This window comes from Sitophilus oryzae, unplaced genomic scaffold (genome assembly GCF_002938485.1).
Source record: "Sitophilus oryzae breed Bouriz unplaced genomic scaffold, Soryzae_2.0 scaffold_682_pilon_pilon, whole genome shotgun sequence".
Taxonomy (NCBI): domain Eukaryota; kingdom Metazoa; phylum Arthropoda; class Insecta; order Coleoptera; family Curculionidae; genus Sitophilus; species Sitophilus oryzae.
Window position 1 is genome coordinate 4,046,349 of NW_022147287.1, and position 26,701 is coordinate 4,073,049.

General features: G+C 33.0%; 3 protein-coding genes across 4 annotated transcripts in view; 1 reads left to right on the forward strand and 2 right to left on the reverse strand.

Moving 5' to 3' along the window:
* LOC115887926 (oxytocin receptor-like) overlaps positions 1-26,701 on the forward strand; it is a 169,519-nt gene that overhangs the window by 38,407 nt on the left and 104,411 nt on the right. The gene's annotated exons all lie outside the window — the stretch shown is intronic.
* On the reverse strand, positions 5,876-8,542 carry LOC115887928. Its single transcript, XM_030907461.1, has 2 exons — positions 8,277-8,542; positions 5,876-6,039 (listed from the first exon to the last, which is right to left on the reverse strand). The coding sequence occupies exons 1-2, from the start codon at positions 8,506-8,508 to the stop codon at positions 5,963-5,965; spliced, it is 309 nt and encodes a 102-aa protein (XP_030763321.1). The 5' UTR covers positions 8,509-8,542; the 3' UTR covers positions 5,876-5,962.
* LOC115887925 (putative glucosylceramidase 4) lies at positions 9,230-25,284 on the reverse strand. The gene is made up of 8 exons (XM_030907458.1): positions 24,712-25,284; positions 20,648-20,748; positions 18,457-18,640; positions 18,257-18,367; positions 18,045-18,192; positions 16,199-16,284; positions 12,780-13,057; positions 9,230-9,369 (listed from the first exon to the last, which is right to left on the reverse strand). The coding sequence occupies exons 1-8, from the start codon at positions 25,237-25,239 to the stop codon at positions 9,270-9,272; spliced, it is 1,536 nt and encodes a 511-aa protein (XP_030763318.1). The 5' UTR covers positions 25,240-25,284; the 3' UTR covers positions 9,230-9,269.

Below are 26,701 nucleotides of genomic sequence, written 5' to 3' on the forward strand. Positions count from 1 at the left end.
AAGCTAAAGCAAGAGTAATGATATATAAAACAACCAACTGGCAAGAGTTCCCAACTGGCAAGATTTTTACAGCAACATTAGAAGAGATCTTCCGTCAACTAGACTGGACCCAACAAAGGATTAAAAATAGATGGAGAATATCTTAAATATCTAAGATTCGCTGATGACATAATACTAACAGCCAATAGTCCTGGAGAATAAAAACACAAATTAACGAACTAAATACAGCCAGCATTAAAGTGGGTCTCAAAATGAATTTAGCAAAAACTAAAGTAATGTGCAACAAACTAATGGAAAGAAAAAACGTTGTAGTAAATAACACAACACTGGAAATAATAGCTCTCCAAGCTCGGGATCTCTACTACCAGAAATCAAGAGAAGAATTAAGCTAAATAAATATAAATAAATAAATAACGGCTTTATTGTGCAAAATGCCAAAATAGCTTCATTGACAAAGCATTTGGAAAACAATCAAAAGCACAGCAAATATTAAATTAATACAAATAATAAAAAAAATATTATATTCACAAAAATGAAAATAAAATATTCACAAAAATGAATAAAAAAGGAAGAGTCAGTATTTTGAAATTTTCAAAGAAATTCTGGCAGTGAGTTCTACTGTTCAGTTCCAATAAATATCGAACTGCTCTTTTTTGAAGTTTGAAAATACGATCAAATTTTGTTGCGCAGCAAGTACCCCAGAATGGAAGGGCAAAACGAAGATGTGACTCAAAAAGGGCATAGTAGGCTATTCTAGAGGTTGATAAGTTAAGTTCCTTAGAAACTGATCTTAGTGCAAAACAGGCAGAGGTTCCTTTGATAAAGCTTCGATGTGCAAGTCCCATTTTAACGAGTTTTCTACAACAAGTAGTAGACGTCAATAGTGGTGTTATAATGTACAAAAGGTTGTATGACCAAACTTTAGTTTTGGATAGGTTGAGGCATAGGAGATTAGAATCGCACCAAGATTTAATGGTGCGTAAGTCACTGGATATAGTACTACATAGTACCGTAACATCTGGGCCACTCCAAGTGAAACTAGTGTCGTCCGCAAAGAGGCAGATTTCACCGCTAATGTCTAGATTTGCAATGTCGTTGATAAACACCACAGCATGGAGTACTTATTGGAGAAACTCAATCATATTCAAATCTAGAATGCCACTTTATCTAAACAAGAAAATATTTGACCAACGTGTATTACCAGCCATGACCGGCAGGACACCTGGCAAGAATGGCGGACAACAGATGGACCAAAAAAATTACAGCATCGTATCCACGAGGAATTAAGAGAACTAAAAGAAGTCCAAATCTAAGATGGCAAAACTATATTAGGAAATTAGTGAATTAACAGAAATAACTTGGGGTATAATAACTAATAACGTTTGAATAAATTGGAACTGGATAACCACTACTACTAGTGTACTGGAAATACAGTATGCTGGAAATTACTCATAATAACTTAAGTACTTCAACTTCTACTGTATTTTTATAAATTAAATGTTGACCTGGATTTTTATTTCAGTTAAAAGACGTTTTAAAAATAAAAACCAGACATACATATCTGGCTTAAAACTTTTCCTAAGTAGAGCTCGTTATATTTTCTGTAATATCTTGTTAAAAGGGGACAAAAGAATAACAGTTCTTTTTCAATGGCTTCGTTATACTTTTACGGAAAAGGTTATTATACAGGATTCTCTGTAGCAAGTGTAGTTGATTATGAGAATTTATCGTTTTGGCTGTTACAGTGGCGAAACAGAATTTTTTTTGGGTCGCCATGAAAAATTATTTTGTTCTTTATTAGCTAGTAGCTTAGTAGCTTACATTTTTATATACGGTACTAGCGTGTACCAGCGACTTCGGTCGCGTCGAATTAATTATTTGTAATGGTGATGATAAAGCAAAGCAAGAATTTCCATTAACATACAAACTGTATAAAATTTTCTCACATTTATGTCAGCATGAGAAAAAACAATATGGCGATATTATTAAATAACTTGGTAATATTTGAGGGGTAGTTTCATCTCGTTGGAATTTTACTTTCGAAAAATCCGTTTGCCAAAAATAAGCTTTTTACGTCAAGCAGTTTAAGCAGAATCGTGGTTAAGAAATTACCCAACTTTTTGGAACATCCTGTATGAATTTTTAAAAAATTTCAAAATATGTAAAAAAAACCAAATAAATTATGCTTGTGCAAGCGTTTTCCTGAAAAACTAACCGTTTTTTAAGTAACAAATATTGTAATATTTGAGTGGTGTTTTCACCCTCTTGGAATTTGAGATTCGAGAAACCCCTCCTTATGGAACCTTTACACCCCACAGTCAATCCGTTTGCCAAAAATCAGCTTTAAACGTCAAGCAGTTTAAGCAGAATCGTGATTACTCAATGGTCATATTTTATGAAACACCCTGTATAAATTTATAAAAAATCTTAAAATATGTAAAACAACAAAATAAAATATACGTGTTTAAGAGTTTTTCCGAAAAACTCACCGGTTTTTAAATAAAAAATATTTTAATATTTGAGGGATAGTTTCACCCCCTTAGAATACGAGTTTCGAAAAATCCCTTCTTATCAAACCTCTACACCCTAAAGTCAATCTGTTTTCCAAAAATCAGCTTTTTACGTCATGCGCTTTAAGCAGGATCGTGATTAATCAATGACCAGATTTTTCGAAATACCCTGTATATATTTTTAAAAAATCTTAAAATAGCGTTTTTTCGGAAACTTGACCGTTTTTTAAATAAAAAATATTGTAATATTTGAGGGGTGGTTTCACCCTCTTGGAACTGGAATTTCGAAAAATCCCTTCTTATCGAACCTCTACCCCCTAGAATCAACCTGTATGCCAAAATTGAGCTTCTTACTTAGTTAATGATATTTATTCATACTTAAGTGAAATAACTATATGGTTAACAAATGGTAAAGAGAAAAAAATAAAAATGTTTTTTTCACCACCTTTTAAAATACTTGCACTTATTTCCGGGACACCCTGTATAAGCTCACCCTGTAGAGTTTATGAAGTGAAAAGGTCGTTTCAATATACGCGTTTTTTTAATGCAACATAACCCCCGGAAAAACGACTATACTCGTATTATTCTCTAAAATATTTGTTTATTTTGTTTGCTGTTGACGGTAAATATACAGAAATGTTTGTTCTCCTGAATTATGAACATCTGTCGGCGTCTTATTTAAATTCCTGTGGCAGAGATATTCTCGGCAGTAAACCAGCTCTGCATTATCATAAAGTGTGGACAGTTTCGATAGTTTGTATGCATGAACAGGCTACTTTTTTATTAATACTTTATAAACGACACTGGGAGAAAATTAGATATTTTACACCGGAGTTTTATTATCTTTTTAAAAGTTTGTTTGTTTTGTTTTTTATTACAGACGCTAAGATTTTTCTTTGGAAACTTTGAGGGATACAATGTACTATTGAGAGTAGACAGTTATGAGATATAGAATGTAGAATGTTTAGGAGGGGAGTTAATCACCGCGACCTTACCGATCTATTGTGTGCAGGGGTGGATTGTAGTTACAGATCTATTGTGTGCAGGGAAGTGGAAACCGGCCCGGGAATAACAGGCAACCGGCCCGAATCCACAAAAACAAAATGACCATATTTTATTTATTAATATACAGGGTGTCCCAGAAATAAGTGCAAGTATTTTAATTGGTAGTATATTTCGGCCTCAGAAACACGCCTGTGTTTTTTTTTGCGAAAATTTGGAATTTTTTGAAAAAAATTATCGATTTTTTTTTATTTTCAAGTTAAAAAACATAATTTCTTGATAATATGGCAACATAGGTAGTAGATTAAATTTACATAGGAAAAAATCCAGAAAACATCCAGAGGTTCTCAAAACTTAAGCAAAAAATCATTTTTTGTTTAAATTTTCAAAGTAAAAGCTTGCACTTATTTCTCGAACACCCTATATAAGTAACGGTGAAAAAATCTCTTTTGCCTCTGATTTTTTAAAAATATTGAAATTGTCTTTATCAAATTTTTATAAAAATCAATATCAGGTCGGACATCTGAATTTTTACTACAAAAAAATAGCTTAGTTTCACAGAGTTCTACTGTTTTATTTCCTTTATCGATAACGGTAATTTGATCTTGAATATGCTATGATTTTGAGAAACTTTAGGACTTCTTGATTCATTCAGTTTAGCTGGCCCAATCCTCTGTGAAATACATTATTTTTAGCTTTTCAGGGATATACTTTCTTACACATTGTAGAAAGAAATTCTCTCTTTTTTGGTACAGCAGCAGCCTCGTCGTGTATACGTGTTTTAATCTTTGGTATAATTCTTATCACGTAACTTTTACTTGTTTCTACATTTGGCATCTTGTATGATAATGCCATGACTCAAACGAAAAAAACCTAGGCAATACCCTGAGGTAGATGCTATGTTACGGCCCGTAATAAAAATATTTGGATTTTGGAGACCTACTTTTCAGAGGAGCTCGAAAAGTATTGCACCGAAGCCCCCAGTTGTAAAGCTGCGCTACCATATTTTTTATAGTATACATTTAGATCGAGACTATTTAGATGATGTTCACTCTTTTTTCTACTGTACGCCTGCCGGAGTCTTTATTCGTTATTTAGTTATTAATAAAAGAATAGTGCTAAAACTATACAGGATGAGTCTTAATAAGTGCAAATAATTTCAGGGGTGGTATATTTCGACCCCAGGAACACGTCTATGAAGTTTTTGCACAAAAAGATGTTGAAAATCGTGCTTTTTCTTTTAAATTTTCGTGTATATTTTAGAAAATTTTTTAGAACTCAACCTGTTCACCGCAAATGTTCCCACGGTATAGTTTCTTAATCTTTGATATTACGGCACAAAATGAGATGCAAATACAGAAAAATTTCGGTAACAATTTTTTTTTAAATAAATCATTTTTTTTAAATTTCAAACTTTAATAACTCGGTTATTTTGGACTTATTTGAAACACGGTAAAGATAATATAGCTTTTTTATTCATATCTACCAGCCCTGAAAATATTTGCACAAAGCAGCACAAATAAAGTGCACTTATAGACTCACCTTGTATAATAAAACATTTCAAACGGAACAACAAACAGATGTTTATTAAAATTATAAGTGTCTCAGAGAAAGACATCTAACAATAGTTATTTTAGAAATTGGTGTTTATGTTTAAAAGCAACTGACGATTATATTGATCTAACTGATTAGTTAGTTAGGCTGTCACTAAGAATCTTAGGTAACTTTAGTTAGAATATTAACCATTTAATTTTTGCTAAATCAATGTTTTTTGAGCTCTGATCGGGACCAGCTTACAGACCCATTTTCCCACCGGCCCACCGGGAATTTTCCAGTTTTCCCATATGGCCCATCCACCCCTGATTGTGTGTTCCCCTTTCTTGCGTTATAATGAGTTATAATTCATCATACAGCCTCAGGGCTTTAACAAAAGCCAGTATCTGAGACAGCTCTACAGAGGCCAGCTCTCCATCATCGACATCAGCCGTACCAAAGTTCATGGCACGAATGGTCATCGTCTCGGCGCACTCAATGATAAGGTGTTCTGGTGTTTCCCCATTTTTCCTACAGAATCTGCCTTCGCCGGTGTTTCTCAGCTTCAGCCTACTGAGGTGTTCGTTAAGGAGACGATTTAAAGTGTGTTTGGAAAATTTCAAAAAAATTCTCGTCCAAAATCGATCTTTTTTCACTTTCTTCCGATTTGAAAGATTTTTTGGGCGAGTATCGATGCAGATGGAGTAGTTATTTTTTTTAGTATCCACAGTTTGTTAAAAAAGTACATACAGGGGTGGTTTCATTCCCCTCTCCAATGCAATCTAAAATCTTGGTATTTTTTCTCTAACATTCAAAAAAAATCATACATGTATATGTCTAATGCTAATGTTTTATTTGATTATCTGTTTGCCCAAATTTATTGATGAAACCAAAATATTATTAATATTCTGTATGTGCTATCCTTCTTCTTCACCACCTTCGGTTTCTTCAGCCGGTGCTTCTTCATTTCCTCCTTCTTCAGCTGCTTCTTCTTCTAAAATGAAGAATAAACAAAAAATATGAAATCATAAAATAACAATAAAATAAAAAAAAATGAAATAAAATCTTCTGTTTTAAATAACTTATATTTTTTTTAGTTTAAAAAAGTGCGTAGAAAATATTTTTTCATTAAAAATACATCCTTGTCAGAACTATACATAAAGATTATTATAAAAAAAATAAGTCCGAGAAGATTTTAGAAAAAAATGAGTTTTTAATTTTTTTCATATTGTTCCGCCACTTCAAAAAATTCTAAAAAAATTCCTGAGTGTAAAGAAGTATAAAAGACATTTTCTGACGATTTTTAGTGAGTGACATATTGCACAAATGTTAAAAAAAATGAAGATTTTAATTTTCTTTCCTTCGCTAAAAATCGGCTTTTTGTTTAAGAATCATGATCATATTATTTTCTATCTCCAGAAAATAAAAATAAAATTGAAAAAAAAACAGTTTTTTTTGAAAATCTCGAAAACCATTTGAGTTAAAGAGCTAAAAATTTAGGTGAATTATTTTGATTCGACACCAAATCGACCCCCTGAGTGCGAGTCAAAAAAGCCCCCGGGGGCAGATTTCCTGTATTAATCCGGCTATACCCTTTATATCAAAACTACAGGGTGGCCCATCGAAAACTTTCCGCAAGGCATAACGGCCAGGGTACTTTTTTTTCGAAAAATCCAAAAACGCGTCAATTCTGCTTGTGAGGGGGACAACTTTTGCCCCAAAAATGATTGCAAAATTTTCAACCCTCTAAGTGGGGGTGTCATCCCCCAATTTTTCTTAAATGGGAAGGGGTGTCAAGTGGTACCGCAATGAAAAGGGCTTTCTATTCTCTATACTTTCCCGCTTTGTTTGTAAAAATCGGTTTAGTCACAAGGTTGAACGATCAGGTGCGGTAGTTGCTAGATAGCTGTTCTGTGACCAGGGTTCGGAAAACTACATGTTACTTTTAAAAACTACATAAACTACATTACATGTAGTTAATGTAGTTTATGTGGAGGGTGTAGTTTATGTAACTTTCAAATGTCAAAGGTTTGAGGTGAGGTTATAATAAGTTGAAGCTTTAAAAACACATAATGTATTTAAGAAAACAGAAGAAATATGGCTTTAAATATAATATTTACATCATATTATCTCCATTACACCTCATACTAAGGAAAATTATTCATAATATCAGTACATAGTTTATTAACGTAGTTTTCATGTAGTTAATGTGACTTTTGCGTTGAAGATCTTTTCAACTTGCAGAAAAAGTGGAAATAATCGAACTTTATTTAAAAAATAAACTTTATTTTACTTTATTTTAAAACGTTTTCGTTGAGTTCTTGTACCAACTGAATTTTGTACGAGTGGAACTTGTGTTTTTTTAATATCCTTTGGACGCTTGTACGATTCACGGTCTCATTGGCTAATTTTCTTGTACTCAGCGTACTATCTATGACAACTTGACCCAATACGAATACCTCCATAGCTTCATTTATTACAGCATTTTTCCTCTACCTCTTTTTATTCATAACTGAACCAGTTTCGCGAAATTTTGCTACTAACTCGCGAACAATTTTGCCATAAAGGTGTTTGTCAGGATGGCGTTCATTGAATATCTGCGCAAACCGATTGCCACATTCATTATTTTTAAAATAAAGTTCGATTATTTCCGCAAGTGAGTACACCATAACTGTTAAAAAGTTTAACGATATTGAGAAGAACTTCAACACACAACTCAAGGAACAGCTGTCTAGCAACTACCTCACCTGATCGTTCAACCTTATGGTAAGTGAAAAAATGCGTAAACATCTAGAAATAATAAGAAAAAACAGCAAATTGGTCGAAGGAATTTATCCTTATCATTTACTCTGATAAATGTTTAAATAAACTTTTCAAATTTCAATCCTTCATATTTTCTCAATGACTCTGGGAAAATATAGAGAATAGAAAGCCATTTTCATTGCGGTGCAACTTTGATCCCTCTTCCCATTTGAAAAAAAATTGGGAGATGACACCTCCGCTTAGAGGGTTGAAGATTTTGCAATTATTTTTGGGGCAAAAGTTGTCCCCCTCACAAACAAAATTGACGACGTGTTTTTGAATTTTCTGAAAAAAATTACCCTGGCCGTTATGCCTTGCGGAACGTTTTCGATGGGCCACCCTGTATAAATGTAGTATGAGACCGGGACTTTGATTTTTTTTTTCATTTTTATTAAAAAATTATATACAGATCCAAAATAAAATCTGTACCTTTTTTCTTATCATCGTTCCACCAAGCACTACCACCTTTCTTCGCGCCACCACCTTTCTTATCGTCACCCTCTTGCTTATCGTCACCCTCTTTATTATCTTCATCACCGCCGCCGTCGGCCTTCAACAACGCCATATTGTGCACGAACACCACTATGGCACAGCCGAGGCATATCATCATAATGCCCAGCGGATGTATAGAGAAAGGTTTGATTTTCGGTTTACACGCCATGATTTAAAGTTGTATTTTTGACATTGACTGTGACGGAAGCAGTGACATGGTTATCAATTTAATGTTTTCAATGTCAGATGAAGTGTGTCTATTTTCATAGATAAAAGAAAATAATCTACTATTAAGATAGATATGAAACTTAATAGTAAAATTTTGTTATTTTAGAATAGAATTTTATTATTTTGCAAAATAAAAAAGGTATGGTCAATTTTCAAAATGGTAAAAAAATCAAAAAGACCCCGTATCTCAGTTGGCAGTGAAAATATCAATAGGCGGTTTATGCCATTAAACGTGTTTCAGAAATCGAGCCCATGACATCTGTGTTGATTTTGCTCTATCTAGTCAGGAAATAGGTTTTCTCTGTTAAAACAAATCAATTCCGACCACTCTGTACTTAGTGATATTATATTTTAAATTTTAGTTTGTGTAATGTAAATTGTAAAGAACCGTTTAATAATATATTCTGTCTTTTTATAAGTTATAAATCATAACAGAGTACGAATACCATACCAACTAAGTGAGATTAGTCAAGACAGAAAAGAATTGGCTATAACTCAGTAATTTTTCGAAAAAAAATATATAGCTTATATCGCTGAAAAGCTTAAAAACAGCATGTTACATTATGGTTACGACACTAAAAGGAATGCAAATACAGAAAAAATCCGGTAGCTCTCATTTTTTTTAAAGTTAATCTTTTTTGTATGAGGAAATATAAACAATCTTAATAATAATAATCTAATTAATTTATTATTTATTAAAATTTATTGAGTATATAAAAAGGTATTAATAGAATTTCCAGGTACTTCAATCGTTCCAGAGTTGCCTTCAATGCTGATATTGACACTTACATCATCACTTGATCTGAAAAAGAAAAAGACACATATTAAAAAATTAACTAACAAGTCTTGATTACTTTTGACTTTTTGACATTTAGATAATCTATCTAAACTATCTATTAGAGTCCAATATAAAAATATATTGGAATAAAGGCATTTTAATAAAATTTGGATAGGTGTACAAAAAGATAAAATCAATAAATGTTTTTAATTTAGAGTAAATAAAATATTGGAATACGCTTACAAATATATTGCACAATTTATCTTCATAAAATATCAAATTCCAGAGGGGTATAAAATATATTTTTACGTACAATATGGCAATAAATATTATTTGTGTATTAAACCTAACAGTCAGTAGGTTTGTTAGTAGAAATATTGAAAAATAATTTCGTTTATAATCATCTGCTGATGATGCTAACATGGTTAACGAAACGCGCGTCCAGTGTAAAAGTAAAAGTGTTTTGGTGTATTGTGGTGATTTAGTGTTTTATTTTGCTGTGTAACACCAAAGGTTCTAACCCTCAACTGTAAGATAGTAATAAGTAAAAAGTTCGTATAAATGTACTATGTCCTAAAATGCTTGGTTTCGCAGATACAGGGTGTAGAAATTTATTTTTATTTCGATTTTTTTTTCAAATAATTTATGAAGTAACGTCAATATTTGGATGAAAATTGGTATTTACGAGTTTTTTGACATGAGAAATTTGATTTTGATGTCAATATAACTCCTATTTGTAGAGGGCGCCACCTACACACTTTTTAACTGGTTTGAATAGTGATAAATTTTCGTCCGTACCTGTATAATACTATTGAGTAAAAAATATACATTTACGGCGTTTTTTACGTAAAAAAGATCTCTTGGTAAAAATCGCTACGAGTAATGATTCTCGAGATATTTGGAATCGAATATCGATATTTGGAAATTATCAATACCTGTCATCATTGACATAAATTAAATATGTTGACTAAATAGTTTGTAGCGTTTTTTATAAAACATTACCACTGCGAACGGCAGCTTTTCATCGGAGAGCAGTCGTGGATAAGGTATTTCACTAGAGAGAAAACTAATCAATAACAATAAACAAAAAAATACAGATATTGGGCGCCAGGCATGTACAGAGAAAGAAAACACAGTTGTATATTACTTAAAACTCATGACTCTATTTATTCATGATGGACTGTGATGGTAAATAGCATTGTACAATTTTAATAATTATTATAGTGGTTATATGTCAACGAAAGTGGTGTTAAGAATTGTACTAAATATCTATGAAAACAACTATGATAAAATACAAGACATGTAAAGTTTAAGAGAATATATGAAATGTAGCATTACTTTAATTAATTTGATATATTTTATATGATGTTAGTGCAATAATAATATCTATAAAAAAGTAATACTATTACAAGGCGTAATATAGTGAAACCTAAAATCTAAATCACATTGTAACTATTAAATCGACATAAATGTTCTTAATAATCTAACCACTAAATATAGTCTGTAGGATATTATTTAAAATGTACGTTAAGTTAAGACTGAAAATCAACTGAAAATCAGAACCTAAATCTACACTTAGCTGTTCTTGAGGCAATCCTGTTTCGAAGAGTAGCAGCGTGAGCTGGGCTCATATATCTGCACTGTCTCTCGGCTATCCTGTTGGCCAATACATCAAAAGGGGCCAGAATGAGGACACCATGAATCAATACAGCCGTAACTACTGACTAGACTGAGAAATGGGAACGAAGCAGCATGGGGCATACGCTGTATCCATGATGTAGCAATATGGGGACACTACCCGTACCTTGGAACACTATTAGGACCTTGGATAATGTCCGTAACTTGAACCATAACCTTGGACACATCCCGCCCATAAGACAACGGTACAGGGGAACACTACCCGTACCTTGGATACCACTAGGACCTTGGATAATGCCCGTACCCCGTAAATAGTCCGTACCTTGGAAATAGTCCGTACCTTGGACCCTAAAAATATGAAACTCTTGTTTAAAACCAAACAAGGTCTAATAAACAAAATAAACCTACCTCGAATTACTTCCGAGGGCTCAATAATAAACAAAGAAACTGTCCTTTCTTCCATGTAACATTCTGGAGGACAAAAGAAAAGGGACGACAACGTGCCAGCAAAATACAAATACAAGTTAAGTTGGGACATCCAAAACTCTACCCTAAAAATACGCAGTAATAATAACGAATCAACAAAGATAATATCTCATTTTTACCTGTAACTTCGAAATAGCAGCTGATTCAAATTATACAGCAAGATTTTTATAATTGCAGTTTCTCGAAGCAAGGATTTTTTTGACGGTGACAGTCGGACGCTTTGGTCGGACGGTCAAAGCGAAGTGAAGTTAAGCACGGAGAGAGTTGACAGAAGCGATGTTGACAGCGCCTCCACAAAGCGATAATAGGGTTGTGTCAAACGATAACAGGGTTGTGGACTAGAGAACGTAAAAATCACGCCAAGCGCGTCAAATAAATTATCCAGCCTAAACGATACGGAATCGGGTGACGATACGCCAGACATCATATAAATCATATATAAAAAATACATGTAACGAACTAAAAACGTTACAAGTTAATATACTGAAATCATAAATTTGAAATGTTTATGTGCGAAAAGTTCAACAGAAACTGTTTTATCATCATTTTTTGTGAAAAAAATTATGATTAATTAAAAAAAAAAGAAATTTCTCAAATTTATTATTTCAGTCAAATAGCTATCTACTCAAGGTGTTTATTTTTTCTCAATAATGACATGTATTGACTATTCCGATTCTAAATATCTTGAGAACGGTTGCTCGTACCGATTTTTACCAAGAAATAATTTTTATGTAAAAAGTCACGAAAATGTATATTTTTCACTCAGTAGTTTTATACAGATACGGACGAAAATGTATTAATCTTCAAACCAGTTAAAAAGTGTATAGGTGGCGCTCTCTACAAGTAGGAGTTATATTGACATCAAAATCAAATATCTCATGTCAAAAAACTCGTAGATACCAATTTTCATCCAAATATTGACGTTGCTTCATAAATTATTTGAAAAAAAAAATCGAAATAAAAGATAAATTTCTACACCCTGTATTTCCGAAACTAAGCATTTTAGAACATACATTTATACGAACTTTTTTACTTATTTTTATCTGCAAAATATGCTGCCGAAGTTTCCGGAATACTGTTCGGACCACCTGTATATTGTTTGTCATGACGCTCTTCTCATGTCAAACCATATAATGCCATTTCATGACATGTCATGTCATGAAATATATGATTCAGGGGTATTTTAAATTAAAAAAAAATGAAAACAATTAAAATATCGATTATCTGTAATGTATTTCTTTAAATATTTATATTTCCTGTATATTTTACTTACTTATTTATTATAAAAAATCATTAAAAAATTTACTTACTCATTATATATAATGACGGCAACTTTCTCATCTGGCCTTAAAAATGCCAAGGCTCTAATATTGCTTCCAGAAACTTCAGATGTTACTCTAACCGAATCGGGTACCAAGAACTTGGAAAAATGACCCAAAGCGTAGAACATGGGTTGCTTGTAGAATTCTCCGGCTGTGGCATTGACGATGATTGGGGAGTCTACGTTGTTATCAATGAAAGTTGGACCTCCTGATGTGTTTAAAGCCAAGTTCCAATCCGTCCAGCCTGTAACGTTGTACTCCAGATTCTATAAAATGTAGTCAAAGTTAGTATATAGGGTGTTTCAAAAAACATGTGCCATCTCTCGTGGGGAGATTCCTCACGTAAAAATAAGATTTATTTTTCATATCAACATAGGACCGATTTTTCTTCCACGTATTTTTATTGGTTTAAATGAAATTTTGAGGGTAAAAATTACTATATTATTTCAATTTATTTTTTCATCATCATAAAAATTGGCACAAAGGTAAAGCGAATTTATGAAATTTATACCCTTAGGGAGTAGAATAGGGAATGAAAGTTTGCTGTATGAAAATGCAATACTATAACATTATAAACCAGACAGTATAAAATTTTATACAAGGGTTTATTTAGTGACATCATAACGAAATATATCTTCGTCAATTATCCTTCAAAGAATAAAAAATAACCTATAAAGAGAGTATTAGTGCTCTTAATAAATAAAAAAAAGATGAAAAATAAAAAACATGTATGCTCACTAGCTCTCTATAAAGAAGTAAAATATCATTTAAATCAATGCATGAACGATTCGAGGTGTAACGCGAACGTAGTCGCGATAAAAAGCTAGTAATTTATTAAATTATTTTATTTAACTCATTAATTTTCATTGAAAAGGAATTTTTGTAATTCGCCACTATATTAGTTAAAAACTAAGAAACTCATATCAAATTTAAGTTTTGCGATTTTGACTTATACTTTTTACAAAATCTGAACACATTTTAAAAGAAAAAAAGTTTTTGATAATATTTGTGTAGATTGACTACAAGTTGTATAACACAGGCCAATTTATTTTTTCATCATTTATTTCAATTTCCAATTATTATTGGAATCACTCCCAAACATTCGTGGCGTTTACTTTAGATTAATTATTTTACCTAATTTATGACTAAATAATATTACTATTAGTTATTATTACTATTAGTCCAACATACAGCAATTTCAAATAATAAAATTATGGTATTTAAGATAATTACAAAAAAAAACTAATTTTAAAAAGTTTTAACATCCTGTAACTCTAAAACTATGCATTTCTATACGCATGTTTATAGGAACTTTTTTTCATGTTTTTTGATGAGGAATGAATGAGTACTTATTTAAAACTTTCTCAAGTTAATGATAATATTTTTTTAAAGGTTGCTATTAGACTTGATCCAGGCAAATTAATAAAATTGCGTTTATCTCATCAAGGAGGCCGAAATCGACAAAATATCAAGAGACAACTTTTAATCGGCATTAAACAGATTCACAAAACAAAAGAAAAAAAAGTCAGTGGCGTACATGCTTTTTTTAGACAAATATTCCAGTGATAACCCATATGCACGTCCCTGGTGAACATAGCAACACTTTTTTAGCCCTAAAATATGTCGCATTTATAGGAACTTTTACCCTCAAAATTTCATTCCAAACGCTCAAAGAACTTGGAAGAAAAATATAATAAATGGAATAAATATTAAGACTTTTACACCCTGTAGCTACGAAACAAAACAGAATTGGACCTATGTTCATATGAAAAATAAATCTTAATTTTACGTGAGGAATCTCCCCACGAGAAATGGCACATGTTTTCTGAAACACCCTGTATATCAATTGAAAGTTTTGTTTACATAGTAAGCAATCTCAAAGAAAGGATGCCGAAGTCAAAAGAAGACTGTGTATAGCACGCAATTCCATGACCAAACTTAATAAAATATTTTGATTCAGTCGCTACCCTTAGCAACAAACTACGACCACTAAGAGCCCTTTTTTCCCTAAGTCTCTTACTCACCGCACTCGCCAGGTACCTGGTAGATGCACTCTTTCTCTTGGATTGATGATTCAGATTTTGTTTTTGTTAAGATACTTCTTAGAGTAGTTCTAGACTTAAAAAGTCTTAGTTTTAATTTTATATTGATTAGCTGTTGGCCTGATCTTCTCCGATGTTTCTTTCACATATGGAATCGTCAAGAGAGAGAGAGAGAGAGAGCATCCTCCTCAGGCTGGCATACCAATGAGTCGGACCTGCAATCGGATATAATATTGTCTAGGAATTTTGCAGAATAACCATTCCGAAGCAAATCAATTTCAATATTACTTAGTTCAGAATTCAGAGATTCTTGGTCACTGCATATAGATAGTGATGGCTCTATATGACGTAGTGTTTTAACTATACCTCTTTTGGTTGCTTCAGAATGGTTCGACTGAGAATTTAAAATCAAACTGAATCATCAAACCAAGAGATAGAGTGCCTCCACCGTAACTGACATGTTAAATGGAGAATCTTAATACTAATTTATCATGCAGTGCACCATTTGTGTCTTCTAAAAGCAGAGTAATGTGACAAATTTGCTATCCACCTTATTAAACTGCGTTTAAGTGAAAATAATGTTGCTTGTTGACTTGCAAACTTGCTTATTTATTGTCGAGCGGAAAATTCGGAGCACGGTATTCTCAGAATGCAATTTTACTTTCCAAATTTGTTTTTCGCAAGCTGGAAAACTACGACCAGTTTAATTGTATTTATTTACATTTCTTTTACTGAAAATGCTGGTTAGATATAGAGTTATAGAGTAGGTTATTTGTGGAAATATTTTAACAGTCGATATACAAGGTGTTTTAAAACAAATGCAAAGAATTTTAAGAGTCGATTCTCTGTTAAAAATAAAGGGTACTTTGTTATGCATTGTGCGCTAACCGCGAATTACAAATAAATCAATATTTACAATTCTCAATAACATAAATAAACATAATAAACTTTATTTTTATGATAACTTTATGAAATCGGAATCAAAAGTTCCATGAAAAAAAATAGAAGATAAAAATACAATAACAAAAAATTATAATAACCAAAAAGTAATAATTCTCGATATTTTTTTATGTAATATTAAGTCTGGAGTTAAGATTCCAAGATTCGGAGATGAGATTTCGATTGCTGGAGGAAATGTGAAGTTTTCAGTCTTTAAGTTTTTATCGCAAAGGGAAATGAAAGTTTTAATAACTTTTAAAAAAAGGAAAAAAAAGGGAACAATCGTATGTCGAGTCTAAAAATAAAATTTTGAAGATTTTGATTATTCGGTTATTTTATATTTAGATAAAAGTTTTAAAGAAGTTTTTAATACAGTGGTAGATTTTTTGTCAAAAATGAGATTTTTTATCAAATACTTATACTTACATCAAAAATGTCATTAATATAGTTAACACCTCTTGTCCAACTGCCCAATTCTACTGCTTTGATAATATCTGTTATTCGAATGTACCCTAAAACAATAATTTTAATACAAATGTTGTGAAAGTGAATCATATTATTTATTAATTTTTAATTTATTACTTTTTCAACATTTCAAACTACACTTTTTCAAACGTGTCCTTCAAATCATTCATTAATAGCTGTTAGTAAGAAGTCTCACTGGGAATAACCCTGGACAGTAAACTCCTGTGGAACAGGCATATTAATGTTACGTTTTTCGTCGGTTCCGTGTGGATAGAAAGTCACAATTTATTTAAACACTATTTATTTAACACTAATTAACAAAAACAATAACGATAAAAGACTTATAGAACTATTTACAAACGATTTATAACTAAGAATTTATTTTGAATTTTTGCGCGTCAACTGCACTGGTATATTTATAACTGCCCCCTGTAGGCCACCGCCGCCGGCTTTTATACCGACAGGTAAAGAACTCTAGAATTGTCCATAGATCGTTAGGTGCGTAGAGAAGGTTTTCGAATGTTCTCGTATGTACTAGTCCATTCCAGTGGGACTCGATTCTTCTCGAACGAATGAATCATTGCGGTGTCTATGCGATGTTAAGGTCATCCGAGGGCGGGCCATATTGTGAGGTTAGGTCGAGTCCAGACCGGCCCGCAATATTAAGAACACTACCAGCAAAGCCATAAAGGCTCTCATGATATGCCGGAAATAGATGGGGCTGCTCCCCTAACATTTTGCGCTGGATGTATACCATGATAGTAAGACCCATGATTACTTATGGAGCAGTTGCCTGGTACACAAAACTAGAGCAACGGACGGCAAGGCTAAACCTATGCAAAGTCCAGAGACTAGCATGTGTGGGCCGAGAGCTAATTACTCCGAACCAATGGGCACTTACCCTAGTATCCTACAGGCAGAAATCTACGCTATCGAGAGATGCGTACAACTTATCTTAGATAGGAACTATCGGAAACAAGAAATAGCCATCTTGTCTGATAGTCAAGCAGCGTTAAAGGCGATCAACTCAGTATCAATCAATTCGAAATTGGTCAAAGAATGCATAGAGAAGCTGAATAAATTAGGCAAAGAAAACAAAGTCCTCCTACACTGGGTGCCTGCTCACCAAGGGATAGAAGGCAATGAAAAAGCAAATAATCTAGCTAGGAAAGGAGCGAACACTCCACTAACTGGACCAGAACCGTTCTGCTTTCCAAGTGGTAACCAACTCAAGGCGGAACTCAAGAACTTGGAAGATTCCATCCGCAACCTGGAATGGAAATCTTGCAATGGTCTAAGACACTCGAAGAAGTTTCTGAGGGCTTATGATCAAGAAAAATCACAGATCTTCCTGGGTCTGAGTAAGAACAATCTTCGGATTGTCACGGGGTTTTAACAGGACACTGTCTCCTCAATGAACACCTCAGTAGATTGAAACTAAGAAGAAACGGCGAATGCAGACTCTGTGGGGAAGATGGTGAAACACCAGTACACCTCATCACTGAGTGCGCCGAGACGACAACCATTCGTGCCATGAATTTGGTACGACTGATATTGGAGATGGAGAACTACCCTCTATAAAACCGTCCCAGATACTGGCTTTTGTCAAAGCCCTGGGACTGTATGATGAGTTATAATTCAAGAAAGGGGGACACAATGGATCTGTAAGGTCGAAGTGATTAACCCCCCTCCCACTCATTCTAAATTCTAAAAAAAAATTCTAAAGAAGTCTCACTTCAAATATGCACACATAGAGCACACACAATTTTTCTTTATATATTTCATCTAAATTATGTTTTGATCTTACCATTGCATGCTTCTGTAGCAAGTGCGAACAGTTCCTTATTATCATTATATGCATCTTCTATTACACTAGCTGGTGTGGTCAAATCTACATACCAGTGTATACCAACACCATCAACATACTGCAAAACGTCTTCGTCAGAAAGTATAAACTAAAACAATATATTAGAATATTTTTATGAAACTACTATAATACAGAATTTATTTCAATCTCACCCATTTTAGAATAGGCAGTAGGTATCTGTTATCATCAAGGGCAATTATTTTTAAATAGCTGTAAGTTGAATTCCTGATTGTGGGTCCCAGATGATCTTTAATCCATGTTTTCTAAATTATATACATGACTTATGTAGAAAAATGCAAAAACTAACTTTCAAAAGCAGGTTCTGAATGATGCTTAAGTATTTTGTTATTACCATTTGGCTAGGTGTATGAAGCAGATTGGGTATAGTAATGGACAAAAAGCTATCCATGGGTTCATTTTGTGGAGTAACTCCCCAGAAAGTAATGTTGTTTTCCTCATAGGCTTCAAAGAACTTGATGAAGTATCTCGCCCACCAATCGTAGTACTCTGAATTTAGTACACCAGTACCTTCAATGCTAAAAAATTAATTATTCATTAATTTTATTTTTTTGATTGTTTTAATTGTTTAAAATTTAATTACACTCTTACGTGTGCCATGGACCGCACATGCCACCAACGAAGAAGTTTTAAGAACTTCAGGCTATGAACGAGAAATGCTTAATATAGTTAAAGAAAGGAAAGTCTCATACCTCGGCCATATCCTTAGAGGAGACAAATATTACATTCCTAAGCTGATTCTACAAGGAAAAATAGAGGGACGGCGAGGCCCAGGAAGAAAACAACATTCCTGGCTAAGAAACATACGGGATTGGTGTAACATCAGCGACGCAGCCACCATATTTCGAAGAGCCGAAAACGGCAGTCTACACATTGTATGAAGAGTACAGACAATCGCCAACGTGCGGCTAAGCACAAGGCACAGGAAGAAGAAGAAGAATATTTAATTATCAATTTTATCCAGATCAGTTAATGCTTGTTTTGCTATGTTCATATCCAGGGTTGTTTACTACATACGACACGGAGTATTGTAGCTAAACAATTTTATAAATTTTTATAAATTGTAAGTTTTGGGTTCGCCGAAGGAGTATTAGAGCTACAATTTAAAAATAATTTTACAAGATACAGAGTGTCTCAAATAAGTAAAAAATATTATAGTTGTATTTTTGTAAATGGAACACCCTGTATATTATTCTATTTTTAGATTCTACGATTGAAATAAAGGTAAATTTGATTAAGGTTTATCAGACTTAAACCTTCCCGTTTTTGAATTATTTTCAATTTTGTGAAATTGCAGTAAAAAAGTTAAGGCTTCATTTCTCCAAGGGTATTAAAGGTTTAATATTAAATATTTACTGAATATTATTTATTGATCAGATATTGTGTTGCAATAATAAAAATTATACTACCTTATACAGAGTGTCCAAAAATTTATATTAAATAATTACTAGCTTTAAACGGCAATAACTGGTTTAATTTAGATTACGTATTATTGATTAAGTTTTATCTTGGTAATTTAATGTAATAATTTACAAGAACGCCACGAAGATTCGTTACTCTGAATATCCAAGTGCCCCGCTCATTAATATTTAAATAAATATTAAGCTACCATTTTTTTTAGTCAAGGTCACGCTACCATTAGTGAAAAATTCATCACAGCCGCATGCTGTTCCAGAGAGCATAGTAAAAGATATATCAAAGAGCCAGACGTCTTAAAATACTTTCTCGAAAACGTTGCTAGCTCTTAGACTATTAGTGTTGTTTCGACCAGTAATTAAGGCCCTGTTCGTACGTAAATACGCCCAAATAAGAAATTAAGCGCTTGTTAAAAAGCATTTGGCTGTGCATTCAAAATGAACGGCATGGCTGGAGAAATAGAAGTTTTATTTAAAGCGTATTTAATTGTCACGTACCGAGAATACTTAAATAAATTAGGCATTTCAACTGTAATGCAATAAATACCTAAATAAGACGGTTAATAGACAAGACAGTTGAATGAGTATAAATAGTACAATGAAGTAATTAGAATTAGATTGAAGCAGAGAAACAACGGCGAATGCAGATTCTGTAGGGAAAAAACACCAAAACACCTAATCAGTAAGTGCGCCGATACGACAACCGTTCGTATCATAATCTTTGGTACGGCGATGTCGGAGATGGAGAGCTAGCCTCCGTGGTGCCGTCTCAGATACTTGCTTTTATCAAAGACCTGGAACTGTATGACGAGTTATAACTCAATTAAAAAGAAGACGAAAAAGTCTCGGTTTCAATGTTTATATTAAGTTAAACAGTGACACACGTGTTTCGCTCATACGAGCCATCATCAGCCAAAAAAAAACAGAACACGTGTCACTGTTTGACTTAATATAAACGTTGAGTCTTTTTTCGTCTTCTTTTTGATTTAAACCAGGGCTCTTTGAGAAGAATGGACGCCTTCTTTAGAGTTATAACTCGTTATAACTCAAGAAAGGGGAACACATACATTCTACTTAATAGATTATTATTATAATAAAAAAAATACTTGCGCATTGTTTGATTTAGTCCATGCTGGTGATGACCAAACTGAGGCAAACAACCTAAAAGTTCCATTACCTCTCAAAGATATTGCTTGATTAATGAAAGGAATCTAAAATTATATTCGTGTTGATTACGTTAATGACACAAACATAAAAAAAAAACTAAAAAAACTTAAAAATAAATAAAACAAAGCATTAAATTGACAAAAGAATTAATTAGTAGATTAATACTGCTAAAATAGTTAATTTTTTTGAATTGCAGTTGTTAAAAAAAATTAAAGAGAACTTTTTTTAAGAAAGAATATTTCATTTATATTTAAGTAAATAAAAGCCGGAACTGTTATACAGGGTGGTCAGGTTAGATCCGGAAACTTCGGAAGCATATTCTGCAGATAAAAATAAGTAAAAAAGTTGGTATAAATGTATGTCCTAAAATGCTTAGTTTTGGAGATATAGGGTGTAAAAGTTTCATTTTTATTTCGATTTTTTCCAAATAACTTTCCAAGTAACGTCAATATTTGGATGACAATTGGTGTCTGGAGGTTTTTTGACATGAGAAATTTGATTTCGATATCAATATGACTCCTACTTGTAAATGGCACCACCTATATATTTTCTAACTGGTTTGAAGAGTAATAACTTTTTCTTCGTACCTGTATAAAACTACTGAGTAAAAAATATACATTTACGACGTTTTTTACGTAAAAAAGGTCTCTTGGTAAAAACCGCTACGAGTACTGGTTCTCGAGATATTTGGAATCGAAATTATCAATACCTGTCATCATTGACATAAATTAAACAAGTTGACTAAATAGTTATTAGAATGAAATCATAAATTTGAAATGATTTTGTATCAAAAGTTCAAGAAACTGTTTTATCATCATTTTTTCGAAGAAAAATTTATGATTAATTTATAAAAATAAAAAAGTTCCCAAATTTATAATTTCAGTCAAATAACTATCTACTCATCGTGTTTATTTTTTGTCACCATGAAACATTTTTTTATGTAAAAAGTCACGGAAATGTATATTTTTTTCACTCAGTAGTTTTATACAGGTACGGACGAGAGAAAAGTTATTACTCTTCATAACAGTTAAAACACAAGTAGGTGGGCCCCCTACAAATAGGAAACATATTGACATCAAAATCAAATTTCTTATATCAAAGAACTCCTAGATACCAATTTTCATCCAAATATTGACGTTACTTCAGAAATTATTTCGAAAAAATCGAAATAAAAATGAAACTTCTACACCCTGTATCTCCGAAACTAAGCAATTTAGGACATACATTTATACAAACTTTTTTACTTATTTTTATCTGCCGAATATGCTACCGATGTCTCCGGAATACAGTTCCGACCACCCTGTATATTAAAATGAAACCTCTTCTCCTTTTTTATCTCCTTTGAAACTAGCAAAATGCAATTACATCATATAAACTCCTTACTCCAGCATCAAAAAAACTTGTTAAAAAAAACGCGAATAAAAAATATTTAAATTTAATTATATGGAACTGGAACTGGGAATAAGTATATAAACGAAACTAGATCTGTAAAATAAACCAATTCCAACAAATATACTTATTTGCGAATAAATACCCTTACACAAAGTTGCATCGATTCTCTAGGAATGGCGAGGATATCCGAAACTGCATATTAGATTAAGTCGATGCATTGACTAAATTGATGTTAAACGATACATATCCTTTGGAGAGCTTAATTAGAAAGTTTGACCATAAATCAATCACACAAGTTTGGATTGGAATGGGCTCATAAGGACAAGATAAATACTATTTTAGGCCAGTAAGCGAGGATAAAAGTAGGGTATTACCTCCGAATTATTGACACCCGCACCGATTGATGTGAAATTTTAACAGTGAATAGAGATACAGGGTGGCGCCTCTCATACGCCGCGGAGGCTCCAAGGAGAACGACAGTTTGTATTGGAATGAAATTTTGTGAGCATATGTAGGTTCATTCAGAGCACTTTTTAATAATATAGAGAGTTCTACAGGGTGTCCCCAAAAAAAGTTACAAATCAAAGTTGTGTTTTTTGTAATGGAACACCCTATATATTAATTGATTCTCTATTTGAATTCTAGGAGAAAAATAAAGGTGAGTTTTATTAAAGAAGTATATACCTAAAAGGAAATTCTTACTTTGCTTTATCATCATCATTACAAATGATTAATTCGACGCGAACGAAGTCGCTGGTACACGCTAGTTTATTTATAAAATTAAAAGAAAATAATAATAAATTTGAACAAATAATATTTGGCGATATAATTCCGGAAAAAGCCGAACCGTTCCGAAATTTTCAAAAGCTTCCCAAGTAGCATCTATCTGACTTCGAACTAAATCTGACCTGAAGCGACGTCAGACTTTGTGCAAATTTAGGTCGGGTGCTGGTGATGCGACCTGTGACGTCGCTTTCCTATTAAAAGCGACGTCGTTGGATCCGAGTCGGTAAATCCAACGATCTGTCGACGTACAAAATAACAACGTACCATTTTTATTAATTTCCTAACGTCGTTCCCACGTTGGCTTGCACGACGTACATATACTTGAACTAGCCCGACGTCTACCCGTTGTCCGAATAGGATACGTCTCACTGATAATCCCTAAAGTAACGTCCAATTATATTTTGTTGTATTTTATGTTCATATTTATAACCTAATTTACGTATCTCTATTTACGTCGGTAAATACAACCCATTAAGTAGCATCTGCGACCTAATGAACATCATGAACATATAACCTAATAAAAAGTTTTTGTAAGCAAACTTAATTTTTTTATTATGCCTAAAAAAACACTAAAAGGCATTTAGACATTCATCTACTTTTTACAGAAAGAGGTCTAGGCTTTTGCAAAATAATAATAGTAGTAGTGATGTCTTGCCTCCACCCGTAAATGCTTTTTATCCGAAAGAGATGCTGCATTACACTGGTGCATCTTAATTTCATTTTTTAGCTTAGAAAACCAGCAGACCCCATCCTCCTCCGACATGTGAGGTTAGGCTTAAAAAAGTGGCTGCCCATTTTTTTTAAGGAGAAAACAAAAACTAAAATATAGTTGCACAAATCTACAAATCACTGATACGCAAAGTGAGGTTACGTGGCGTACGTTGGAATTATATACGTCATAATACGATTGCCGGTCGTCCGGTTGAGACTTCGGTCGTGTGAGACGACTAATGTTGGAGACCCGGTCGGAATTGGTATATTGGTAGTTCATATTAAGTCGGACACAGAAATCCGCCATTCTTAACACGTATCCGATTGTCAGCCATTTTAAAATCGTTTTTTGTTTTTAAAATCTATATTCACATTTCGATTTCTAGTAGAATAATATTGATAAGGTTGAGTTTGGGGGGAACCACAGTACAGTTTTATGATTAAACCAGCTAGAAAATAAAAAAAAATATTTTGCGAGTTACTTTTTTATAGATATTTTTATTTCATCAATCTACCTAATTTTGAAGGCGCTCGTTGTTTTTCGGAGTATTTTAACCAGATATATCAAGAAAGTGACTTCCGTTGACAAAACTGATGTCTGGATTAATGATTCAGAATTATTATAATATGAAATTAGATAGGCACTTATAGTTATATTCGAGGAGTGATTATGAATCCATTTGTAATTAGGTAGTTTGGTTAGGTTTTTATGTATTTTTGATAGCGAATATGAAACTAAACGTAACGTAAGTGTTTAGCGACGAATTTTAAGTAACTAAAATCCCCCCCAGACCCGAATCTGTATTCCCCATTTAGGTGCAAATAAGGGTCGTCAGGCGGTCGAACCGACGTTGGTACCCGACGTCGGGTTTATTGAATGCGACGTATACCCGACGTTAGATAACGTCCAAATGCTACTTGGGTTTGGGTCGCGACCGTTGCAAGAATAGCGCCAAATAGTGTTTACATTGTCCTTATGGGCACTTTCCAATCTAAACCTGCTTCACTTATCTATGTACTCTAGTTTCTACAAAATATTTTTATCCATATAGTTCTAAATATATAACTAATAAATTCATTTAGCGCAATAGTGACAGTTATTAGAAAAAAAATCTAACCTTGTAATTGTAATCTTCAGAAGCCAACTCAAAACATGCCAAAGTCAAATTCGTATCTTCTTCATCACAGTACGTATACCCATAGGTAGAAAAATCAGTGCCTCCTATAGGCACCCTTCCCAAACTGTACTGCAACCCATCTTCACCAAAATAACTCTCAACAAGCTTCGTCTGAGCCTCCTCTGGCAAACTCACTAAGTTAATACCTGCCGAATCAGTGAACGCACCTCCAAACCCTATGATCGTTTGCAGGGTACTTGGTAAATTTGCCACTGTCACTGACACCGAGGCTGCACTATCATTCGTTGACAGGTTTCCGGTGGTTGAGAGAAACCCTAAATTGCTTTCACTAGTCGTATACAGCTGGTATTGTCCGGAAGAAAGATCTTCTATGGATGGAACGGTATCACAGTAGGAAGAATTACAAACACAGACAGTGCCATATTCTACTTCTCTCAAACTACAGAGTTGTTCAGAGTTAATTTTGCTTAATAGTAGGATACAAACGGTGAATTTTAGAATAAACATGATCGGTTTGGGACGGGTGTTTTAACGAAAGTGATACCGTTTCATTTTTATTTTGCTTTTTTATCAGGAACTGTAGCTGAGGGCTATTATCGTATAGATAAGTGTAATTTATCCAATATCATTTGTTTAAGTTGATAAAATGTACAAGGTGAGTAAATAATTTGGTTACGTAGATTCAAAACGTGATTAGCGAATTTATTTTTTAAATTTTTACGTAGTTAATTATTTACGTAGTAAGTGTAAAAGACGTGCAAGTAGCATACAAAGTAAATTACCTATTGTAGTCGCAAAACATTTCCCGATGTACAGGGTGTCCCACTAAGAATAGCCCTCGGCTGTATCTCGGAAAGTATTAGCCGTAGGGGCTGCGGAAAAAAATATTTATAACTAAAGAGGCTATGGGAAATTGCTGGAAATTATTTTAAAGCTTGTAGAACAACTGCTAGGGGGCGCAACTGTAACAAAAAATAAGAAAATGGAGTTTTTACACAATTTTGCCTATATAAGGTGTACTACAAGTAATAGCTTCATAATCTTCAGTAAATTTTGAATATTTTTTGTTAGAGCCATTTTTCCCTATCTACTAAAATAAAGTGGTGGGGGAAGGTTAGATCTGTTTTTATTTAAATATTAATAACTCTGGACTGGATGATCGGAATCCAACAAGCGAGGGCTCGTTTAAAAGAGCGTTTCTTACTCTATATTGTACCATATAAACAATAATAATAAGATTTTGAACGTAGATGCTAGATGCGTTGTCTTACAATTTAACAAACATTGCGATTTTTTTCAAAAAAATTAAATGCAATAGTATATGTAATTTTAGCTGATAGTAAAGAGTAGTAAAAGCTTAAAAATCAGCGAAAACCGCATCTTGATATCTTCTTTCAAACCGAAGATATTAGCAAAATTATAATAAATACCAAAAATAAGCCCTTAATTGCCTTATTTTTACAACACGGTATCAGTAGCCCTCTTAATTATGCCCATTCTAACAAAAAAATAAGATAGAAACAGTTAGTTTATTTTAAAATCGACGAAATACCAGAATATCATAATACCAGAGGTATTAATAAGGTATAGGTATGAGGTAATAATTAAAATATTAATAACAATGAACAAGAAACGATGATTCAGTGAAGTCATGGTAGGCTTTGGAAAAAGTTGCTTTTGGCGTAATGGTATAAACGTCAAATTGTTATTAGATCAACATTTTGATAGTCTTATCAGCGTTTTTTTTATCTTTTAATTGCTTTTTCAAAATGCCTTTATTATTTGAAATAGTTGAAGTTGTGTTATTAATATCTTAATTATTAGATACCTCTGGTATTATGGTATTCTGGTATTTCGTCGATTTTAAAATAAACTAACTGTTTCTATCTTATTTTTTTGTTAGAATGGGCATAATTAAGATGGCTACTGATACCGTGTTGTAAAAATAAGGTAATTAAGGGCTTATTTT

Coding starts and splice junctions, on each gene's coding strand:
- LOC115887925 (XM_030907458.1), bottom strand. CDS start 25,239: ATGTTTATTCTAAAATTCACCGTTTGTATCCTACTATTAAGCAAAATT. Junction 20,749..24,711: donor CTGAAGATTACAATTACAAG/GTTAGATTTTTT, acceptor ATATAATTTTAG/ATTCCTTTCATTAATCAAGC. Junction 18,641..20,647: donor TGGACTAAATCAAACAATGC/GCAAGTATTTTT, acceptor TTAATTTTTTAG/CATTGAAGGTACTGGTGTAC.
- LOC115887928 (XM_030907461.1), bottom strand. CDS start 8,508: ATGGCGTGTAAACCGAAAATCAAACCTTTCTCTATACATCCGCTGGGC. Junction 6,040..8,276: donor GAACGATGATAAGAAAAAAG/GTACAGATTTTA, acceptor TCTTCATTTTAG/AAGAAGAAGCAGCTGAAGAA.